General features: G+C 38.1%; 1 protein-coding gene across 3 annotated transcripts in view; it reads left to right on the top strand.

The window, feature by feature from the left end:
- ULK4 (unc-51 like kinase 4) overlaps window positions 1-25309 on the top strand; it is a 191263-nt gene that overhangs the window by 138129 nt on the left and 27825 nt on the right. For 2 of the 3 annotated variants that reach the window (XM_015854094.2, XM_015854095.2), the window contains one exon: window positions 3565-3750. In XM_015854094.2, the coding sequence (XP_015709580.1) occupies window positions 3565-3750 (186 nt within the window). Of the gene's footprint in view, window positions 1-3564; window positions 3751-25309 lie in introns of those variants that run through there. The other variant, XR_001553160.2, reaches the window with a different exon arrangement.

The following is a 25309-nucleotide window of genomic DNA, read 5'->3' as shown; positions in this document are numbered from 1 at the left end:
AGAGTTAGAACTCCAGTTTCTCATGCATTTCTCCTCCCTTCAGAGAATAAAAACTTAAGCAGATGCTGCCACAAACAAACAAACAAAACTAGAAATGCATTAGACTTATAATATGCTTCCCCATATCAAATTGAATTGTGGTTAGAAAAATGAGGGCATTGTTCCAGCTTATTAAAAGATGGACCAACCATCCATATTCTTTTGTCTGTCATTGTTATTCTAGCTTTTCTGTTCTATTAGGCATGAGATACTATATGCTTGAAAGCTGAATTTTCATTCATTGCTTTACTACCTTTATTTATGATATTTCTGGTCACTGCTTTTGTTAATGCCAACAATTTTCTTCAGATCCTCTGCTCTTTATGACCTTTAACAAAAGTGCTAACACAGACATGCAGTCAGTGTTATGTTTCATGGTACCAGCTTATAACACAGCATCTGCATCGCTACTTGTTACTACAGGAATAGTCTAATGGTAGGACTTATGAGCATGTATGCATAAGCATTTTTCTCTGTGTAGGTACACTGCTTAAGAGGGTTCCTCTCCATGCTTAATTATTGATGGGCTAGACTGTAGGCTAATGCTTCACAGCCACTCCAGAGTAAATCCTGTCTTTTCTGATCCCAGATTGTTGTCTTTTTTTCTTTCAAAACCTTTGCTGTGTTTTACCCCACGCTTTTCCAGGACGACAGCAACTTGCTCCCTAAACTATAGGTAACACCGAAGCTCAAAGGGTCTCTTGTAAAGCAGAAGAGCCTGAAATACAGCAGAGGATGAAGGATGTTATTAGCATTTGAGACTGAACAGCATTATGCCACAGCTGGCAAACAGTGTGAACCCTGGAGTGATGCCGGTGGCTGGGTTTGGAGGATGGTTGCTGACAGCTTGATAACTTGTAAAGAGCAAGAATGTCTGATGCCAAGACATACTGGAAGGAGAGTTTTAGAGTCTTTCTTTCTCTTATTTCCTTTTGTGGGGAAAAAGGCCAGCAACAACAGTGGTGAAAGGTTGGGCATGCCAGGAAGAGGCAAGCAAAACCATTTTGTGTTTCTTCATGCAAGGTTCTGTAGGAGCAGTCCTCTGCAAAGACTGTCACTTTTCTTTTCCTCGGTTTGATGTTTAGTGAATATCTCAGACAAAATACCTTGGGAAAAATCTCACTTCTAAGTATGGCTACTGAGATTACAGATTATGCGTGGAATTCTGTGCTTATGGAGCTCAGGAAGCTAACCTACACTGCAGCACCAGGGCAAGGACATTATATGTGCAGAAGTTCACCATTTATGATTTTAATATCTGTCTTTTTTTTCCCCCTCAATTATTCAATAAACCACACTTGAAAATTGAATATAGTTCATATTCCGTGACTTCAGGAAGTTATTAGTTTACCTGTGTGGACTTACCCAATAACCAGCTGTGAGTTAGAGAGTGACCCTTTCAAAAGAGGTAAGAGTGATGTATTAAAGCAGTGTAGTTTTCCCTTCATTTATCTAGTCAGATTTTTCTTCAGTGGTGGAGGTAAAAGTAAACTCAAAACCCCTGAGATCAGCAGAATTCTTTTTGGCTTGATAAGGACTGAAGATATAAATAGAGCTATAAAGCTTGTTACTGTTTGTAGTTTTTCACCCTTTTAAGCCTTCTTATTTATGTTGGTGATATTATTATATAATTCTGGATATTGGAAGAGAAGCAATCAAATGTGTATCACCTAGACAGAAATGAAGTGAAAACATACAGCAAAGATGTGAAAGAAACAGCTGCTGTGGTCCTGTCACTTCCATAGCACTAGGTCAAATAGAATGTGATATGTCTTGGGGCTATGTATTCAGAGCTTACATCTCAGTTCAGTCTATTTTAAACAGCCAGTTCTGTGAAGCTAATGGAAAGCAGATTTGAATTTGCATGCAGATCCCTGGGGAACTGCTGTGTGGGTATTTAAGGAGTATTCATCTGATGGTATGTTTCCAGATTATTTAAAGTAACTGTATGGGTTTCCCTTAAAATGAAAAAACTGGGAAAGTCCATACTTCAGATTAAATAAGTAATCATTACTGGAGTCGTTTGAGGATATTATATAAATGGTTGGACAGATAGTTTCCTTATAATTGTTGGTAAGGGTCGGCTGTAACCATACTGTAGTACAGCTTCTTTGTGATTAGATCATGTTTTTGGAATTAAGAAACTGAGTTGGAGTAATAAAATGTTTTCACACTTCCATACTTTATCGGTAAGAAAAGCAGTGGTATGTTTTGTTCTGTTTACAGATTGTAAGGCCAGAAAAGGCTGCTGTAATCATTTGGCCTACTGTCTTTTATAACACGAGATGTAAGATTTTTTAAAATCATTTTTATTTTAGAAAAAAAGACTATTGTGATATAAAAACTTTCTGTAGTGGAGAATCTCAGTTCTGAGGAAGTTTTTTCAGTGTCTAATTGCCTTTATTAAAGAAAGAAGGAATAAAAAGAAAATCAAATTATCATCTTACCTCTAATCCGAATTGCTTTAGATAAGGTTTCGAGCCATCGTCTCTTAACAGTCCTTTTCCATGCATAGAAATTAACCTATCCTCAGCCTTCTTTTCCTCACACGAAGAAAAAGGATACAATCATTGTGCCCTTCTACCCTCCCTTTGATAAGCTATATAGATTGAGTTCCTTCAGTCTTAAGCAGTTCAGTTTTCCAGTTCAATCTCTCATCCTCTTAACTGTTCCCATGAAATTTCTATGTTTTTTTTTGTGAACAGGGTGCATCACAAGTAGGCATTGGGTTCCTGGTGTTATTCCTCCAGTGCCAAAACCAAGCATAATGTAATCTTTCTGCTTGTGATTTCCAGACTGTTTGTTCAAGAATTATATAAATGGTTTTGATGGTGCTGTCATACTACCAGAAGGTCATTTAAAGATGACTAGTAGCCGTATCTCTGAATGTTTTCCAATATTTTGCTTCCCAAGAGTTCCTCTGTCCCATTGCTAGGACCTGCTCCTGTCTAGTCTTAAAGCAATACAGAAAAGCTAGAATTCAGAAAAGAGACCAAAAAAAAGGAAAAAAAAAAATTAAATCTTCAAAATACGCCTGCTATTGTGACTTCTTTAAATCCTTTAAATAACAAGATAGCCTGTGCTGTGCCTCAACCAGAAGCTATGAACTTGGCTTAGAAATAATTAAATGAAGTTTTACAGTATGCATTATTCAGAAGACTAGATATCATGACTATAATAATACTTTCTGATCTTACTGCTTCTATTTTAAAGCTAAATATATGATCTGAAAATAACAGAGTTGGGAGCAGCCTTTTGATTGCTTTTACGATGTCGGTATAGATATTGCTATTTGATATCATTATAACAAAGGCGCAGTTATACTGCTGCTTAAGAGTAGATATAATTTAATTATATTTTCATCACTTTAATACAGCTTAGTTTAATGGAATGTTGAGCCAGTCAACTAGAGATGACTCTTTCCCGCCTCAGTGTTCATGCTAATACCCTTCTGAATTCCCAGTGATACATGATTTTTTTGGGGGGTGTGAAATTGGGATTTGATTTTTGTTTGTTCATTTTTAGCTTCCCGGTGAAGATACTGAAATATTTGAGAATGCTTCACGGTGCTTATCATTGCTGGTTCAGCTGTATGGAGGGGGCAGTCAGGAGAGCATGTCTGCAGAAAACCTGGACAGCTTTGCCGAAGTGCTGAAGTCTAGAAAAGATACACGGCATCGGAAGGTTCTGTTGAGAATTATAAAGAGAATGGTGAGTCTACTTCTAAACAGTATAAAATTCCATGTCAGTTTTTACTTATCATTTGATATTTGGGAGGGCGGGAAGGGGGGGGGGGTTGTAGTTTTTCTTTCAAAGTAAAAGAAGTATGAAAGAATTTTGAAAACAAAATGTATGAAGTTAAATTCAGTCTTTAAGTTTCAGTTGATTTCTCTGTGGAAGAAGATTTCTGTTTTTAAATCCTTTAAAATACTGTTGAGTTTTTCCTATTTCACTTTGCTCCTCAGCTCTTGAATTAACTCACATTATTTATATATTTGTGTAGTGCTTCAGCTTCATGAAGTACTGAAACAGTTTTCTGAATACCTTATGGAAGAATTAACTTGGTATCGTTAAATAGTTGCTCAAAAGCACAGTTTGATTTCATGGTAAATAAAATGCTATTTTGGGTTTGAAGTTGGTTTGTATCTAGATTGTTCTCACCAAGCTCCCAGTTTTGCTTAGCCCTATATTTCCGTAGAAGAAGCACAAGTATAGTAAACTGAAATTGGAATGACATTTAAAATTCGCAGTTTCTCTCATTCACGTTATCATCCTAAGTATTATTCATCTCCTTTATTTGCTGATGCTCTTCTAAAAACAAAAAAAAAGCTAACAAATTTAAGACAATTCCTATTTATTATTTTCCTTCTAGCTTTGCTTCTTATTCTGTGTAATTGCTATGTTGGTTAGAAGAGTTTTGGGTTTTTTTCCAGCTTCTTTTCTGCAATAACAGTTAAGAGGAAGGGGCAAAAAATGTGAGGAAAGAAATGAGAAGGGTGGTTGTAATACGCAAATCCAGATCATTTCATGTTAGCATAACTACAGAGTGGTTGCATTCCATTTCAATGGCTGTGATTCAAAAGTTGACTCTGCACACAGGATATTTAACATGGAAACGTCTGTTAACTATCTTAAGAGAACAAAGCTATACTATCACCCTTTGAATACTGGAAGTTCCTATGGTTTTTTCTTCTCTCAACTGTATACCAGTGATGCTGGTACTCGTTATTTATATCAGGCAGATTTTCTGTAATTACTTTAATGAGATCATAGGATTTCTTTTGAAAGCAAGGTTCACAGATAATATGACAGATTATTTAATAAATCGTACATTATTTCTCTAAACCTTAAAATGCCCTGTTCAGAGAGGATGATTATCTTGTCATAATCACAAAAGACATGGAAATATAATGATATCTATTTAACAAGGATTCAGCCCACATCATCTGTTCATGCTAAATTTTAAAGCCTTGAATGGCATTTTTCAATTTTTTTTTCATAAACTGCTCATACCTGAGCAATATTTTAATAGGAGGATCACTAAATGCATCAGTTTCTAGTCTTGCCAGTCAGTGCTTGTAGAAGGCATCTTTTCAATATGTGATCACGTTAACTTTGGTATTGCTTATGCAAGACAGGGATATTATAAAAAGAAATTATTGTTTTTAGATATAGCTGTCTTTATGGTATGTATTTCTGGTAATAGGAAAATGGCATAGCAGTAAGAGCAGCTAGTCTTTGTCTAAGAGTTTCATGTATCTCCAAAAGGCCAGAGGAGATGCATCTCCCAATATCAGAATCTTCAATTTAAAACCACGTCAGAGAAAATCTCAGCGTACAAGACTGTCTAACCTTGATGAAGTGGAAATTTATATTTTTGTGTTGTTTTCACTAATAGAATTTATGAGGTTTTGCCTCTAGTAGGCTTTTTTTTTTGGGGGGGGGGGGGGCGAAGCTGATGTTTTGTTTCTAATGTGATCATTTCTCATTTATCAGACTTGTCCAGCAAGTTGACTGCAGAACAAAACAAACTTCTTGCAGCACTTCCTACATTGATTTTTGCCCTACAGTTTTGTTATATTCATTTGTAAACAGAAGTACAGATTTAGGCCAGACTAGGTCAAGAAGAAATCTAAGTACAGTTACTTATTAACGCAAGGTACATGAACAGACCCTTTTTGGGTTTTTTACTTTTTGAGAACCTTTTTCTGGTTGTCAGCTAACACCTCCAGATCCTTTTCCTCAGCACAGTTTTGCAGTCAGTCTGCTCTAAGCCAGTGTCACTGCAGGGGATTGTTGTGATCCTAGCACCTAATACTCGACCTTGTTGAATGCCATGCAACTGGACAGGGCCCATTGATCCAGCCTATCCAGATTCCTGTAAAGCCTTTCTACCTTCAAGCAGTTCCTGCCTAACTTGGTGTTGCCTGTGAACCCACTGAGGGTGCACTTGATCCTCTCGTCCAGTTGATTGATAAAAATGTTAAACAAAATTGGACACCTGAGAAATATCACTACAGACTACAGACCGGCTATCGAACCAAATGTAACTCCATTCACAGCGACCTTTTGGGCCTGACCATCCTGCCAACAAACAGTACACCTGCCCAAGCCACGAGCAGACATCAGCAGTTTCTTGAAGAGAAGTCTGTGGGAAACAGTACCAAATGTCTTATAGAAGTCCATTTAAACAACATCCACAGCCTTTCCCTCATCCACTAAGTTCAACATTGTAGAAAGAGATCGGGTTAGTCAGGTATGACCTGTTTTTTGCAAACCGTTGGTGAGCAAGTCCTCTCACCTGATAGTCATGGATGTGCCATGTGATGGCAAATCAAGATGATCTGCTCCATGACTTTGCCTGGCACCAGGCACAGACTGGCAGCCTGTGATTCCTCAGGTCCTCCTCCATGCTCTTCTTGTAGATGGACGTTATGTCCTCTGTCTTCCAGTCAGCTGGGACCTCCCTGGTGTAGCCAAGACTTCTGATACACTATTGGAAGTGGCTTGGCAATCACTTCTGCCAGCGACTCTGCATCCTTGCGTTGATCCCATTTGGCACCATAGACTGTGGATGCTGAAGAAATGTTTTTATTGTAAAAAGAAATAATTAGAATTAAAAGCAGAAAAAAATGTACTTTCAGCTAACTTTTTAATCTATGTAAGAAGGGATCGTTGAAAAGCTTTAAGGAGGCAGCACTGGCCATCTTCTCTGTTTTTTACAATGAACTCCTAGCTTTCAAAGCTTTTGACACTGTCAAGCCCAGGTTAACCAGTCTTTTTCAGGGATGTTCTCTCACTGGCATTGATACAAAGGACAGAAACTGAATAAAATCACTGAGTCAAAGAAACAGGTATTTTTTTTTCCTTCTACCCTTTTGCTAACTCTCCTGGTTTCTTCACCTTAGGTTAGACAATACTGCTATTCAGATAACCATTTTTAGCAAAATCTGTGTAACTGAACAGTGACGTCAGAAGAGTGGTCTTGTTTCATCTTTCAGTTTTGGAAACCTCTCCTGCTGCCCTTTGTGGAAATCACTGTCTTACCACTGCATTTTTGCTGTGAGAATATAATATATCTTGCTACAGTCCAGTAAATCACCTGCATTAAAGTACTTCTTTGTGAAGTGGGAGAGATTTTCACAGGGGAAGCATATAGCTCAACTTCTGCATACTTTGCCCAGAAGATTTTCATTTCTTTTTCCCCACAGGAAGAATGTCTGCCTGCCAGCTCAAATCAACATCTAGGATATAATGTAAAAGCAAGTGTTTATCACCGGAACTTTTTAGAACTAGCGGATGCCTTTTCACTGGGCACATAATCAGTGTGAGATTATGGCTTGATACAGGCAAATAAGATGTTTCATCTTTCAAAACAAGAGGGAAAAAAACTTTTTTTAGATTTTATCTGGCAATAGGGAAAAATCCCTCTGAGAAAAACAAGAATAAGCTCTAACAAGAATCAGGCTCTAACAGGTGGTTCTCCGCTCACTGTGCAGAGTGAACTTCTGTTCTGTGACTTTTTCTTTAAGTACTTGTCAAAAAGTGTATTTGAATTCCACCTAAATCACACTTCTTTTCCTCTGATCTTTTTTCTAGAACCTGATTTTCACTAATTTGCATATCATAACTGTCAAAAAGTAGCTCATCCTTTATTTCTGAGTAACTCAGACATTTAAGAAGTGATCTGTGTGTCAGATACCCCATGGGGGATATGTAGGAGCATTTCTCAAATTGTATTAGGCTGTGTAGAAAGATGATAAAGCCAGAACTGTGGTACATGCACTTTGACAGAAGCCCATGTATTTGTTAAAAATTGCTATGATAGTGCTCAGACTTAGGCCCTCATTATCTTAATCACTGATTACACATTCTGAGGAAGGATATTTAGAGCTTGAAAAGAGATACAGTATGATGGGGGGGTAACAACTCTGCAGTCCCTCTGAAAGTTGAATTTCTTAATGGAGTTTTCCTCCTCAGCGCACTCCTGCACATATATCTGTGCAAAGCTTGCCTCAGAGAAAGGAAAGCAAAATCCCAAGGGATTTTCAGTGTCCCTTTTGCATCTTCAGCTCTGAGTGTTCAGTGCCACAAGGAGGTGCTTGTGTTGCAATTCCCAGCGGTCTGCTTTTCCAGTTTATAAAGCTAATGAGCCTGCTGGCACTTCTGCTCTGAGACCGTACTTCTCACAAATAGCCTCAGCTAACAGGAGAAAAACTTCTTACACATCACCCTACTAATCTGAATCTTTTAAGAATACCTTTACTTGAACTCTTCACTGACGCGATTTCTATATCATTGCTCTTAGGGTTGATTTTATGACAGAGATCCTTGTTAGACTCTGAATACCACACTCGCTTGTGGGTTACTGATGTGTATTGCTGTAAGTGCACTTGCTGTTGATATATTTTCCTGAAATTATACATCTTCTTACTGTCTGCATCATTCTTACAAATAGTTTCTTCCCTTCATTAATACCACTTATTTTCAAGTTGTTAGTAAGCTTACATCTCTTCATTGTAGAACATTTCTGAGTGGCTTCATCTGCAGTAAAAGAACATCCTTGGGTAGGATGAAGCATTTTATTAGACTTAAACAACTGAAGATTCCCCCAAGAAGAAAACACACTTCACACCTGTCTTAGACAGGATGAGTTTCTCACAATGTTCTGAAGAAGACAGATGGTAAGGCTAATGCCACTTCATTTCTTTATTCCTTTTCTTCTGACTTGAGAGGCTCCCCCTGTTTACAAACCCCTCACAGGCCTTCATGTAATAAGTATGGACAGATTTTAATGAAATTTGAGTGCATTTCCAGAGATTGCAGATAGGGAAGCCATTTGTGCAGTGCTGTTGCTTGGTAACCTTAAACCATCCTGTTTGTAGTCTCTGCCATACAGCAATGGAGGTGGACTGCTTGCCTTCCTGCATGCCACCCCTTCCCAGGTTTGTCCAGTGGGCCAATGGGCAATGAGGGAAGTTTGCTTCCACTTCCTGCCCTCTTGGCTTTAACATAGTAGCAAAACAGGGTTGCTTGGTGAATTTTGCGTATGTTCTGACTGAAATAAAATGTAATGAAACTTCTTAAAAAGAAACCCCATAACTCCAACATGGAGATTTGGAAATTGGAACAACTGATCTGGGCCATTGCTTGCCCTTTGGTCAAGAAGTAGTACATGGTGTTTACAGCTAAAATGTATTACAGCAGTTATTACTAGGCCTACACATCAATTCAATCAGCAATTTAACCATGATCTAAATAGAAGTAGTATGATTTGAACAAATCTAGCATTTGGCAGGCTGACTTCCCTATTGTGGCACAGCCCCTTTGCTGTACTTTATTGTTTACTGCACAGTGAATAGAGCTCATAATTTATCATCTTATCTGAGTCATTTGGTGTTTTAATTTTTAATAGGAAAGTCACTTTGGCCTTGTCTTGAAGTTTGTGTTTGATTGGATTCCATGAGTATGTTCTATTATAACCTGTGGTAAAATCAGAAAATTAAGTGGTGATGCATAAAGTTGGATGATTAACGTGTTTCTAAAATGCAACTGATCCAGCATTTTTGGAGGCATGTAGGAGTTTGAACAGCATAGAAAGTTTTGATTAAGGAGATTGTTATTGGGACTTCTACTAGAACTTCTAACCTTTGATATGATATAGATCCCTTTTTTTTTTTTTTTTTGCAGCTCATGATATGTCTGGAATAGCCATGGTTGTCATAATCCAGAGGTGCTGTTTTGTTTTATACATTTACATGCCTACAATGAGTAATATGCTGTCAGTATTTATACATAACTGTGAAGTGTTTCCTCCATATCAAGGAGAGCACACTACACTTAACTATTGCCATCAAACAGATAAACACCTGCTTTGCTAGCAAATCATATATTGACATTGCCTGCTCCCAACTCAGAAGTTTAAACAGAGGTCTATATTAATGGCTTTCCGTAGTTTGTCCTTAGTGTTTGTTTGATGCTAATATCTTTCTAGTATAAAGCTAGACAAAAACTAGTTTTGATGCTTTTTCTTTGTTGTAGCAGTTTTGTTTAGTATTACTCTCCTACCTGCATAGGCTACTATGATACCTAATGTTTGTAAAATATTTAATGGTCTTCACTTTAGAAATAATAGTTACCAGGAAACATTTTGCTTAAGAGGATCCCACCAACAGTAAGAAAATACAATTAAATTATCAAAAATATTTTCTCAGCTGGAATGTTAATACTTTCTGGGGTCTGTTAATGGGAGCATATAAGCAGTAGTTACTGCTATCATTATTATCAGACCTGAATCACTTTACTGCCAGTAGAACAGGGCCTCGTTGTGGTAAACTCAGTGCAAACACAGTGAGAAGTCATTTTTTGCTCCAGAGAGCAATCCCGCTTGCTATCTGTCTTCAAAATAAGCTCAAGAAATTGCCTGACACCAACACTCTCAAACAGGAAATAATTTGACACAAAGATGACCATCATTTATAAAACTTGGGCAGTGTTCAGTTCCGTGAAAGCAAGAATGGGAGCGTAACTCATCGCTCCTGACTGCTAATACTGAAGTATATTCGTTTTATTCTGAAGTTAAACCCTTATAGTCACAGCTGTATTTCAAAATTCTTAGTCTTTATTTAGTCTCAATGTGAAGCCATTACCAGAAACTAGAACTGAGAAAGTTTTTGGTTGCCTGTGTTGAAGATGGGATAGAAGTATAGAAAGAAAATGGGTTCTTTGTGACTTCCTGAAAAGTTCTATTGTGAAACCTTCCACAGAATCTCCTTTTCTTATTGCACCTATTCACGTAACAAATTTCCCAAGGGTGAAGTATTCCATTGCATTTCAGTATGTAGGTAAAATTTTCACTGTAAGTAAAACTTAACTACCATTTACTGGGAAGAAATCTAGTATAATTAAATTATCTACTGAGAAGCAGTGGTCCTTCTTTAGTCTTCTAAATGACCTAATGCAAGAACAGAGTCAAAGGGCTTGACACATCCTCTTAATTAAACTTCAGCATTTCCATGTTCTTCTTCACATTGCCTCTATCTATTAGCTTATGCATATATTTCAACTTCTGTACCTTAATATGGCATTGGATTTGTCTGGATTCATATTCTCTTCAACTTCCAAGGCTGAAATACAAGTGAGAAGCTTGTGTTTCCAAAAATCATGTCATGAGCAAATCTGCAGGTCACAAGGAGCTTAGTTTAACTGATGTAGTGTATGCATGCAGATAATCAGGGAATATAGTTCAAGTGCTTATGGGGATATTTTGTAGAGGGAGACAGTGCTTGAACATCAAGATTTGAGGATCTGTGGGACTCTGAAGCACGAGTGAGGCACAGGAGATGTAGATTCATAGGGCATTTCAAATATAGGCTGTTGGGGGGAAATGGTAAGTAAAAATATGACACAGATCCAACAAAAAGTATGCTAGTCTTGATAAGGAGGCCAAGCAATATGACCATATGAGGTCAAAGGAAGGGAGCGTTTAAGGATTTAGAGCTTATTGGAAAAATCAAAGATGAAAATTATTTTAGAGGCGTCAGTCATAATATACATTGATGGAAGAACACAGAGCATTTAACTTCCCTGGATACCCCATGAACCTAGTGGCTGGTTGACATATTCACTAACAGTAAGTGCATGCTTTTCAGTTTCCCCATCAGAGGGCCCATACTCATTTTCTAATCCCTAGCTATAGTAACCATATCTGGGCTTAGTGAACATGATGCTGCACAATTTCAGATAAGTCTGGGATTTATGTAAGTGTTCTCAAACAAGGTTATGCTTAAAAATAGCATTTGTATGCATTGAGATTAGGCTGTCAGTAGATTACTGCCATAATTTGCCCCCCTCCCCAGTCCAAACAGTGATTCAATCTAACATCTTCTGTGATGAAACCTCCGCATTTTAAAGTATGAAGATTCTACTAGTTAAACTTTTATGAAGTGCCCAGTGCTGTCATTTCTTAAAACTATTAAAATGTAATGTTTTCATATGAACATAATTACACATTTATAACAAATGTAATTTCTAGTAATGTGATGTTCTATGGACCATGAATTACTGTCCTAAATTTCGTACAGCAGATGCTTTCTCTGGGATATAATGCCTGGTTGATGAGTTCACATGATGATAAGAATGTCTCATAATCTGCATTCCAGCTCTACTCTGCTTATACAGCTTGCCTTTTTAGATCCTTCAGGGGGCATTTTGAGAGCAAAGAATTCTCATGAAAAGCAACTGATTACCCATATCCTTTAACATCAATAAGAGTATAACTCTGCCAGAGATAGGTAGTGATCATTTAAAAGATGGATCAGCAGATGCATTAGATTTTATGATATCAAATAGCTCTGATGATTTGAAGCAAATATTTATTTATTTATTTATTTAAAACAAAAATACTGGTATATGTAATTACAAGAGAGCTGTTGTAGAGCATAACACAGTTATATATTGATGGGTTGAAATGATGTGTTCTGAAGTGCATAATATTGCAGTTTATGGATAGAAATCCGATCCTTATGCTGTAGACCCACAATAATTGTAAAGCATGTATTTTTTACATATTGGAATTGTATCATAACGATATCAGAACCTGCCCCTCCCTGGGCTAAACGAAATGTGCCCTGGGCAGAGCTTCTTCTCATGGTGGGCATGGGGAGATATACCATCAGGATGTCCTGGAAAAGCTGTATCATGCACTGCTGGCTTGTGTGCCTGAGCAGAGCAGCTCTGCAGAGCTTCTTGGGAAAGCAGCATCAAATCAGCCTGAAAATATTACCTAGGACCCCTCAACGATTATGTACATTTTGCTTATTCCCACTGGAGAACAAGCCTACACAAATCATGTCAGAGTTAAAAACAAAAACAAGTTAATCTATTATGATAGAATAATTCCCATAGAAATGAGTATATTAACTCACACTGCTACTTTTCTCTAAAATGCTACTGCTATTTAAATATGGCAAAATGCAATTTTTTAATGTATGTGATTAAAAGGGATAATTGTTTATAAAGAACTGTGCCCCCTTTTCTCATTTTGAACTAATATTGCACTTTATGTATTTGCAATATAAATGGAGTTATATTCATGAAATGACAAGCAATATTTATTCTCAAAAGTCCATAACTATAAGTTGGCTAAGAGTAATTTCTGCCATGTATATCAGTCAGATACGCGTTACTCCAACTCTGCTAATATAGCAATAATTCTTTTGAGTTGGTGAGGAAAATTCGTGCTGCTGAAAAGCAAATTACAGCTGCCATTGAAAGAGTTAAGAAATAGCACGCCCTCAGGATTGCTCGAGTGGACTTAGGATCTCTGATGACATCAGAGAGGTGCTCATGCAATTTATTCATGTAATTGGAATTCCAAGATGTAATGCATATTGCATTTCAAAGGTGATGTTATTTAATAATGAATGATTTTGGAGACTCTTTTAGTCTCAATATCATATCCTAGCTCCTTCATCGTTATATTTATTAGGATCCTTTGCTCCCCATGCCTTTTTGTCCTACATGATTTCCACCTCTACTCACATGCTTTTGATTCTTCGCTCAGCTCCTGAACCAGATGCTCCTGACCTTTCTTGAAGCTTAGGTGTGGGTTTTTTTTTCTTTCTCTCTTAAATGAGATTGGAAAGCTTTGTGGGAATTGATGTTGAAGCGTGCAGGAGCAAGAATGTTAAAATCTATCCCCATCTTAATTTTGACCACTCAAAATTAAGGCTCCTACAAGATCCTCTTCCCCTTTTTGCAGTTTCATACTTTAATTTTGCATAACTATTTGTGATCTCAAGAGAACATAATTACATTAGCATACTGCTGTGTGCTTGTGAGTGTACACCTTTAAGCATATACACTTTTTTTGTAATCCTCTAAAATTTTCTCATTAAATGATAACTTCTTTTACTTTCAGCATTTCGATTTACGTAGCAGTTAAAAGTTTCTAAGATGGATAGGATTTGGAAAACCTTAATTTTCCAAATTCCTTTCTGGAGATTCCAGAGGAAATATAATTCCCTTGAGGGTGCTGATTACTGGCTCCTCAATATCAGGCCTACAAAAAGTTGTTCTTTTTTCCCATCCCAAATTTTTTGGCTCTTCTGAATCCTGGCAAAAAGTATTTATTTCTGTTTTTTTGTTTGTTCATTTGTTTGTTTTTATACCCCGCATTTGTGTCTTTTGTTTAACTCCCTTTTTAACAAACTGTTTTAAATGGACGATGAACCTAATAATGATCTATTCAAGCTTTTCGTCCACAGAGTTCAAATGGCTTTGAAAAGAGGCAAACAAAATTGGTCTATCTCTACTAGAAAATAATAGTAACCAAACGTAAATCTGCCAAGCTTGTTCTATTCAGCTGTTGCCTAATAGCTTGTAGAGCACTTCAGGGACTTCAAAAATGATGAAACTTTTAGTTTGACTTGGATGAGAAAGTACAATGTAAATGTAATCACTCTGACAGTGATTTAATGAGTCTGGGACACCTGGGAGTAAGGCAGGGTGCAGAGGGCTGTGGCAAGATGTGGAGTGGAATGTGTAAGGAGCAACACTGACTATTGCTGAATGCATCTATGTGAAGAGGAGAGAAAACAATGCCCGGAAACTATTAGAGGTGTGAGATACAAAACAATGATAAACAGACTAAATACCATAGGTGGTATTGAAATTCTAAATGAGTTTCCCAAGCAATATGGAACATGATTGATTTTGAGGCTAATACAGCTTCTGATTTTAGAGTGATAGCAATGTTGTGCCCCTCTGTGCACAGCCTGTCCACACAGCAGTGTTGCTTTGGCCCAGCTCTCCCCTCCCTGCTACTTAACGGGTTTCAGTTTGCAATCTCTCTGTTCCAGCAGGGACTTAGAGACTGGAAATGGTGGTGTTCCTTGTGTACCTCTCTGTTCCTCTGCCCTGCAGTGGGCATGGGCGCTACTTCCAGCGCACTGCGAAGAAGTGATCAGAGCTGGACTTCTATTTTATAATGTCCATAGCAGGGATTGTGCTCTATTGAGATCTTATGTATTTAGGAAGACTGCAGGGGGGAAAAGAGACACCGGAACAACCATGTGTTATAGCATCATCATTGGATGAGGTCTTCTTAGAGACATTTCCTAGCCATAGTTACATTATTAGTGAGATTAGAGAAGTTTTAGCAACTTTAATTGAAGCCTTATCCAGAAGATTTAGTAATATGTAAGTCACTCCAAAAATAATGCCTCCTATTTATTTCCAGGGAAACTACAACAGATACAAAAAGCAGGAGAGCACTTTATGGTAGAGTAAGTTCTCAGCTACAAAGCACTGTTTTTTGGGATGGTCACCACCATTAGCTATGCACCGTCACCAGTGATGCACAAGACCTTGCATGCCTCACTGAGAAAAATCTGTACCAGTGGAGGTGACCCACTCTTGCCACTACTGAAACACACCACCCACTGCCTCATGTATTATATCCACTGTTTGGACTCCATAAATGTTCAACAAGCATTGGTGAATGTCAGTGGGTGCCGTTTTTTCTGCTTGAAGGAATTAAATTCCACCCCTTTGCTTTCAGGACAGGTGCCGGTTGTAGAACAAAGGACAGACTAAACAGGAAACTGTTGTCTATATTTAATTACGTACTTCCAGATGTAAGACTAGCTCTTTAATGCAGAGATGGTGCTGGAGTGGCATATCTTGAACCTCAGTTCACCAGCACAGCAATCCTGGAGAGAAAGTTAGGGAAACAGGTTATACATTTCTTACATAATTAATAGATGACAAGATCTAATGCTTGAAATATTGAGGTGTTTTATGAAAGAGTTGTCTTAGCTTTCATATAAAACTAGTAAAATCAACTGAAGAAAACTAATATTTTCTGCCAGTCAAATGACTTGCAAAGCTCATTATTTTCATGTTTGGTTTTTTTTTCCCCTGACATTAATCTTTTCACTAAAAGCATGCGGTTGAAAATAGAGGGGTAATTAGCATTAGCCCACTTATGAGAAACTGCTAGTGACAGAAGCTTATTTATTGTTGTGTACAATTAAGATATGATGTGAACACATGAGAATTTACATTAAAACAAGATTGCAACTTGTCAGCAGTTTCCTTTGTTCAGCTGTGTGTTTATTAGACTACAGCTGCTTACCTACTTTTATATGACATTATAATAATAGTAGCAACGTCTTCATTATTCAAGATGTCTAAACCAGTTTGATTACACAACACACTAAGAAAAATATATCTGGTACCATCTTTGTTGAAGAATTAGATCTGGAAGTCTTTTCTTATATATATACATTTTATATACATTATACAAAAACCTTCTTGTTGCATCTCTTTATTTTATATACACACACACATATATATATGCACATAAATTTCTTGCAGTATGCGTTGTTTGTGAATAGCTCCTAAGGTGATTTATGTAGATCATTTTTATCATTTTAATGGGCAACTTTGGTAGCTCTAAAAACAAACAACTTGAGACCTGTGAGAAGCAGAACACATGCATTTCTTTCCTAAACCTGTCATTCTACAAGGTGATTTTTGCAGGCTGCTACTTGGTCTTTGTTCATGTGTATAAGGATTTTTGGGATTGGTACTCCTGCTGTTGAGGGTCAGCTTCTTCATGGCCCCTGGCTTTTAGGTGTGCCATGTGGAGAGGTCGCAGCCTTTTCCAGCTCCTGTAGTTGGATGGGGTGTATTTCAGAACCTACAGGGAAAAAAGCAAAAGGTTCATCTGTCTTTAGTGCCCTACTGACACACTGCATCCTGAGGGAAAAGGAGGAAGAGTCAGGGCCTCTGTTTCTTCCTGGCCTAGAAATGTGGTCCAGCATAGAGAAGCCATCAGCAAGCTCTTGTGGAAACACATAAAAGAAGGATCTGGAGCACTCTGAAATGAAGTGGAGGAGTGAAATTAGGCCATTCTATCCTCAGCATGCAGAGGGGACAACCAGTGCTTTTAGCTTGTGTTAATATGGTTTGCATTGCTCTCCAAAACAGAAATTGCTGGTTGCATGCATTTTGTAGATTTCTTCTGCTGTCATTATGTGCACGCCTTGATATTGTGTGAACGTTCTGAAAAGGTGGGTAGTGACTGACACAGCCTTTTTGCTGACTGTATGTCTCTTTCAGCTGCTGTATTTCTGTCTGAGGGATTTTATTTCTCACAGTCATCGCTGTGCATAGAAGTGGAATTATCACCCATGACTTTGAACGGTTTGCCTTTTCATAGCCTGGTTTTCTGGAGCAGAAGCAGGAAGAATGAACAAGGACTTTGGTCACCATCAAAATTAAGACCTTAAGCACAGGCGTCAGGTTTGTTAGTTTGGAGAGGGAGACCTGTGCTTAATTCATTTCCTGTGGCTGTCCTGATAGAAAGCAATATTTCCCATCTTCAGCTTGTTGATGTCTGTCACAAGGTCTTTTGCACAGTTCCTCCAACCCCATGACCATCATTTATGGAAAAGTTATGAATTATTATTTGCTTAGGAAGTATGTAGCATTCAAATTACCTTATATTTTTTTGGGGGGGGGGGGAGAGTTGAAGAAAGTTGTATATATCTGCTTCTTCTTACTTCTGCTGTTATTCCCTTTGGAGAAAAGTTTCCAAAGTACCATAAGGTCTTTCTGCTCTTTATGAAGCATGTAAATTCAGCTTAAATGCCAAGCATTGCTTGTGAATGTGATTTATATTTATCACTTGTGACGTTAATGACATAATCCCATCAGTTCTTTTTACCTAAATGTGTTATCATTGACATTGATTTAAACGGATTATTATTTCAGTTATTATTTCGTTTATATAAAATAATTTATTTAAGAATATCTTGATATTCTAATGGCAGAAGTACTGGGGTTTCTATTTAAGTGATGGCAGGTGTCAGTAATTTACTAGAATTATGCAGTATGTAGTCCTCTCCTTATGGCACTTTCCTAATTTATCTCCGGCCCCCCAGACCACTGGGCAGAAACTTCTAAGTGAGCGACACTCAGAGATTTGCCCTCTAATGGCATTTTTACCTTTACAGCTTTTGCTTAAAGCTGGCTATTAATTTGAAAACGTGGAATAGCTCATAATAATCATTATGCACTCCTGTGAAGCTGCAAAGGAAGAAGCCACAAATGTTCTGATGTTTTCACGTTTGAAAACTGAGGCTTAAAACCCCCTACTTTTAGGGTTATAGAAGTCACTTACTAATGACAGTTTAATCATAGGGTTAAAACTAACTGAGATCTAAGGAAAAGAATGAAAAAAGAGGAGAGGCAAGAAAAAAGAAAAGCGAAGCATCTCTATATGGAAGCATCTGATCTTAACCTTGGATAGCAGTTATTTGGGAGGGACTTTTGCTGTCCTTCAGTGTACAGAAATGAGATAAGCACAATACCCCAGGAGCGCAGCTGCACCCTGTGGTTTTCAAAAGGAGAAAAGCAACTGGACAGTGTCAATGAAACACTGTGATTTAGGCATAGTTCTTGCAAGCTTGAATTTTAAATAGCATCAGCTAAGTCGTGATACACACCTATATTTTACTTCTCAGTGGAATCCATCTGTTTTCTTTAATATTTTTATTTTATTACAGTGAATGATTTTTAACCCTCCAAAGTATACCTCTGCTGTCAAATATGGCTGATGTTGGGTGTGCTTGCACTCAAATACAGCAGTAATGCAGGAGAGAGTGCAGAGGGGTACTGTGCTGTGAGTTTTGTGCATATCTCCCAAGAAACTCTGCCTTCTGTTATGTGCAGATTTGGAGCTTTGTTGGAGAGGGAGGCTATGAGCCGTCGTATCACAGCCAAAGTCAGATTCTATCCTATAATGCATGGGCTAATTCAAGATACAGAATTGGTTCTAACTTGGGAACAGGTAGTAAAACTCCAAAGCAGTATTTCTTTTCCTACAGCTATTGAGGAAATAAAAATAAACATTGGTAGAATGTGACGTGGATCCCAAAACTGATTTTCAGTGGTCATTTATAAATTGATATAATGTTTCTCTTTACTGAAAGTGGTGTCTGTTCAGTAAACTGTATTCCTGAAAACATTAGAAATTTCAAGAGAGGAAATGCATGGTTTTGTAGCATTTCAGTTTCTTTCTAATTTTGAAGGGAAGAATTACAGTTGTAAGGTTGTAATCCATACTTGAAAAATATTTAAGGTAAAAACCTTAAAAATCCTGTCTATCTACCTAATCGACCTCACAGCGCTGAATCAGCTGAAAAAAAGAGGCTGAGCACTACTGTATGGAAAGGAAAAAAATGAGAACATACATCTGAAGCTGTCGAATCTGCCTTCCTAATAATGAATTGGATTTTTATTTATATTCAAGTAACGTTTTATTGAACAAAGAAAAAGAGCAGGGAGTGAAAGGGACCAGGCAAATAAAGTGGCCATGGAGGGAAAAAGTTTTAGCATTAAAATTTTAATCTTTTGTTTTTAGTTGTTTTAAACCTTTATCCTTAATGAAAATCAGTCAAATTTGAAAGTGAGCTATTGTTTATAAACAGTGTGCTAATACTGTGGCTTTCAAAGCCCTGGGTTTGGTTGGTTTTGTTTTGTTGGTGTTATTGGGCTTGTTATATCAAGGAGAACACATTTCACCAGCTAATCTACATTAATAATTAGGTGGATCTTTAATAATATTCAAACTCTTTCCCTTATTTCTATTGCTACTCCAAAAAAAAGCTCTCTCTTTCTATAAGAAAGTCTTCATTTTATTTATTTATTTTTTTTTGTTGGCAATTTCCGTGCAAAATGTAACATTATTCAAGTGCAGATATATCTTTGCAAGTAGAAACTGGAGAGGTCACTGGTTTTCTGGCAGGATAAAATTTCCCTGTGGTATCATTCAGCCAGTTATCAGAAAGGCATCTCTGTAGAATGTCAGTGTTTAATTGAGGTAATCGTTTGAAACCACCTGTCTGCCCCATTCAAGGTCATACACAGACTTGTTCAGTCAGCTTTCAGCCTTTGGTAAATCAGTGAAGATGGTTTCTTCTTGCCTTTAAACATAAAATATCAAAGTATTTATTACAGCCTTCAACTACTTCCAGCTCCGGTGCGCACGCTGACTGATCCCAACAATAGATGGCGATGCACGGTGCAGGATGCAAGGAAGGGAGCTCTCATCTCTCCTCCAAGCCCACAGACCTTGCACATTACCTTTTCCTTGGGGCAGCGGTGTCAGAACATAAGTCGGGGCCTGCTGCTGCTGCAGAGTGTTTTTCAGACTGCCACACCTTGTGTTTTTGTTGGATTAGAATCTAGAGAAACAGTCAGGAGTGCTGCTGCTCAGCAGCCTGAGCAGAATGGACACTCAATTAAAAAGATAAATTATGTCATCTCCGCTTTGAGGAGAGAAGTAGATAAAGTATCTTTTCTAGGGGTGTTCAAGACAACTAGTATGAGAATATAAGAGCATATTTTAATCTCTTCCTGGAAACAGAAAACTATGAAAGCAGCACATCTGGAATCGTGACTGGAGCTGTCTGCTCCCCGTGTATACATGAGATAGCATGCCTTCAGTTGAGCAGATAACTTGCTAGGAGTGACATGGACTGTGCTCTTGGACTGCTTTGTTGTTGCATGCTGCAGTTTAAGTTTTATAAGTGATACGATATTTTTCTCTTTTCTCATTGGGATGGGGTGGTGAGTGTGCATTTGGTTATGCTGGAAGTTGTTGAAGCATCTCACGGGATTTTGTTCTGGTTGATAATTGCAATTAATGTGCTGTACTTCGAATGACTTTTGAGATGTTTTTAATAGGTCAGGATTCATGGTTTTATATTCCTGGAATCAAGTTAGAAGGGACCCATAAAGATCATCAAGTCCATCTTCTGGCTCCACACAGGGCCACCAAAAAGCAGACCATATTTCTGCTGTGCACAGAGGGAGATCATGTGAAGGCTAAAGGAGAGGCAAAACTGAACGAGAAGGATAATCAGAGTTTAAACTGAGCAAAATGAAAGTCTTGCTCTGCTTATACAAGAAAATGGGAAGTCGTAGCCTTTCTTTAGACTCTTCACTTTTGGTGGAGGCAGACCTCATCTGACCAGTACAGTTGCAGATCTGACTGCAGCCACAAGACTCAATTTATATGTTTAGGTTTCTAATGTTGTGATGTTGAGTTGTCAGTAGAGCAGAATGGGGCAGCTTGATTATTGTGTGGAGCAGACACTTAGTATGGCTATTTGGTGACAAATGGAATCTAAGCCAAGATTTCAGATCTTTTTCTTAAACAGGTGTGTATAGAATAGTATTCCTTATATATACTACAGGACAGTAAGTTTTCTCAATTCAGTTATTAGAAGACTGTTGCTGTGGAAGGAGATTAAATTGATTGGAACTAACCTTTGTTACATTCAAAGTGACCACTGAGATCAAATGCGTGTGCTGATCTATAGTGCCATTATCTCAAGGAAATAGAAAAAATGTGGTTACAATAAACTTCAAAAGGTCAGCAAATGTTAGCACAGTCCTTTACACTCCTTTCTGTTCTGGTATCTTCCTGCAGAATGAAATAACGCTATTACAGTGGGCAGGTCTCAGTGCATATTTCATGGGATGTAAAGTTAAAAATTGTTCCAGGTCAGGCATACAACAAATTATATGCACCACAGAACAATAATATCCTCTCTTACAAGTAGATTTCAGGCTGAAATGTCTTCATCTTAGTGTGAAAACTGAGATGCAAACAAGAGATAATTTGTGTATTGAGATGTTGTTGCATAAATATGAGAAAATATTTTCTACAGTTTTTTGGTAGCACAGCTCTGCTGTTCTTTTTCTAAATTTAACTACATAATGGTCTTCCAAGATACAGATGCAGCATGAATTGGGGTTCTTATTTACTGAAGCACTTCCTACTGTCACTAGACTGAGAGGTACAACAGCTCCTTTTTGATCGCTATGTCTAAGATAAGGTTTATTAAATAATGGAATATGTGTAGGACTTAACAGTTGGGATGTGTTCAGATGACCAGTTGGAAGGTTATCCATATTGACTTGTGAGACACCCTCCCAGTGAAGAGAATATCAGCACTTAGAAATAAGAGAGAGATGAGACTAGGGCTAGTTACACCAGCCGACTGGTATGTATGTAGGCTGAATCAAATGATTTTGTCACTTAACAAGTAATGCCTCTTCATTTGCACATTGATATGTTTACAAACAGTAGTTAGTTCCACTTTATTGAAAGTGCCATATTCTTACTCTTAGTCATGCCCTTAAACATTTTTTTTACAGGAATGTGTCTCTTTGTGCCAATCTCTTCCACCCACACTCTGTATACCCACACAGTAATTTAGCACAACATTCAGAAAAAGCAAACAAACAAAAACCAAAGCCATTTACATTCAAGACATTAAATTATATTTTTAAAATTCAGAATATAGAAGTTTGGTGACTGAATTTGCATAGAAAATATCTGGTTTGCATAATAACTTGAAATCTATTTTCCTTCTCTAATATTTGGTTTTAAACTCCATTAATCATATTTCTTTCTGGAAGCCACTGAAGTATCAGTATTTAGAATCATAGAATCTTTAGAACTGGAAGAGACCCTTAAAGGCTGTCTAGTCCAACTCCCCTGCAGCGAACAGATATATCAGGTATATAACCTCCAGATATATCAGGTTGCTCAGAGCCCTGTCCAGTCTGACCTTGGATGTCTCCAAAGACAAAGGGCATTCACCACCTCTCTGGGCAGCCTGCTGCAGCCTTTATTGCAGTAAATAACTTTTTCCTTGTATCTAATCTAAGTCTCCTCTCTTTCAGTTTGAAACCATTTCCCCCCCTTTTGTCACAACAAACCCTACTGAAGAGTCTGTCCCCTTCCTTCTTACAACCCCTCTTTATATACTGAAAGGCTGCTCTCAGGTCTCCCCAGAACCTTCTCCAGGCTCTGGAGACAGCCCCAGCTCTTCAGTCTGTCCTCATAGGAGAGGTGTTCATCCCTGAGATCATTTTGTGGCCCTCCTCTCATGTTCTCCAACATGTTCATGTCTCTCCTGTACTGAGTACTCCACATCTGGATGCAGTACTCCAGGTATGGTCTCACCAGCGCAGAGCAGAGGGGTTAATTAACAGTAGGTTAATTTTGGGGCTTTTTTTATACGACGTATTTTGTAAGGATTGTTTCAGCCTATCCTATTAGCATTAGAAACGTCCTTCTGTTCAGTCAGCAAGGACTTTGTGTGCATGACAGGCTGTACCTAAAATGTACTCTTCTCAGAAGCTTGTAATTTATGATGTCAAGAAATTGTGGGTTAGTGTTTCTGAAAAATCAGGCACATTAAAGCAACTCTGACAAGGCTCACTGAATCTTAGGATTTTCTTTCTCTCTGTAGATAACATTTAGCTGTGTAATTACCTTCTTTCAGAGAGAATTTATTTTCCCTCCTTCCCCTTCGGTGTTTTTTCTTAACTTAGTGTTTCTGTGAGCAATAATTTCTTAAGAAACATCAACAATTCTGTAACTTCAGAAGTGAAATACACATGTGTCTATGAACAATCTAGTCCAAATACAACACTGGCAGTTTACCTTGCATCAATACAGATGTCAGAATGTGAGTTACAGGAGGCACTGTGCGTGTCCTGGTTTTCTTATTACAGGAAAATATTACAAGACCAGAATGATTCAAAGACCTGAAGGGTTTAGTTACTCAAAGAGATTAGATCTGGGAGGACAGTATTCTTTAGGAAAGAGTCGATTAAGAGACCATACTGATTTATTCTGAATCCTGAGAAGATGAGAACGAATGAGTTATCAGGTTGTTGAAATAAAGTAAGACCAGTACAGAGAGGTACATTCATTTCTCTGAGAGGAGATGAAGACCAGAGAAACACATATAAATTTCATTTCACTTAGAAAATAGCTGAAATATTTAATAATTTGTCTGGTGTAACCGTCCATAAAGATTCTTATTAGTAGTAGTTAAAAGTAAGGATGAGGTAATGATCCAGATTTATTAGTTAAAGTTTTAATTCAATGTGGACCAGAGTTCAGCTGTGAACTTACAGAATTTCATCTGCTTTTCATAGGAGAGGTCAGCAGCCCCAGCTGAAACAGGTCGTAAGATTGTATTCTTAATGTATCCAGGCATCATGAACTCCCTGGCTTGTTTATGACTCCAGATAATTGATTGAATCTGAGGCTTCTTTTTAATATCTTTTCTGTAGGCTTTTGTCAGAACAAAAACTGGGTATAAGTAATCAAAAGCCAAACATATGAGTATGTTTTGAGTAGATATAATGGAAAAATACCCCTCTGTCCACTTGATCAAAATCCAGGTGAGGCTGGGCTACAAAGGTCACACTACTCCAAGGTCTCATCGCACTGCTCTTACAGAGGTTTCTGGTTTAAGAAGACAAACTCTACGGTATGCCTGTTGCATACAGCCTGGTGTGATGCCACGTACTTTTTGCTGTTGTCTTATGTCACCTTCTACCCCAGCCTGAGCAGAAGCAGTGTCAGTGCAAGCTGCTGACCTGAGATAAACACCTGCCACCCCTGGTAGTTCTCTGCCACTTCAGACAGCTGAAACAGTTTAATGTGAAAGCAGATGACTACTTAAGACCTGTCTCTTTCTGTAATAGCAAACTTAATTTGTATCAGGAGATTTAGTAAAGCTATGCCTGTAGGGTGAGGTTTCACAAGATGCCCCAGCCATTTTAGCGGCTTGCTGGTGTCAGAAGGAAGAATGTCCCAGGTACATGCTATCTGCTACTTTCCCCACTCTTTTATACTGCTCCCCCTTCCAGATGGTTCAGCTCACCCAACTGGCAGAATGTAAACCCAGCAAAATAAAAGTGAAGAGTTTCCCATCAGTACTGTGAGTGAGTGGAACTCCCAGAGGTATCAGACAAGTGCCAGAGCCAGCACAACTGTGGACTGGCACTGGGAAGCTCAGCAGGAAGGAAGCCTCATTCAGCAGCAGCAGGATGCAAGGTTGGCTCAGCTGCCTTGTGAAACCACGCACCGCTTCCAGTGCTAACGCAGCACTTTCCTTATGAAAGACACACTCTGGCATGGAATGTTAAAGATTAAAAATATACTCTGCCATTTAAAGACAGCAGGAAAAGCTGTAGCTCATTTTTCACAACAAAATAGTTCCAAATAAAAGGTGAAAGAGGGGAAGAAAAAAAGAAAGAAACAAAAGAATTGTAGTTCGGAGCTGTTGGAAGCCAAAGACTACCTGCATCGAGTGCTGACTAACTGAGGTGTGATTTGTTAAATGTTTTATGCAGTCTAACACTTCTGTGAGGGATGCTGAGTTTC

The sequence above is a fragment of the Coturnix japonica genome, chromosome 2, assembly GCF_001577835.2.
Source record: "Coturnix japonica isolate 7356 chromosome 2, Coturnix japonica 2.1, whole genome shotgun sequence".
Lineage (NCBI taxonomy): Eukaryota > Metazoa > Chordata > Aves > Galliformes > Phasianidae > Coturnix > Coturnix japonica.
This window is presented reverse-complemented; position numbering and strand designations above follow the sequence as displayed.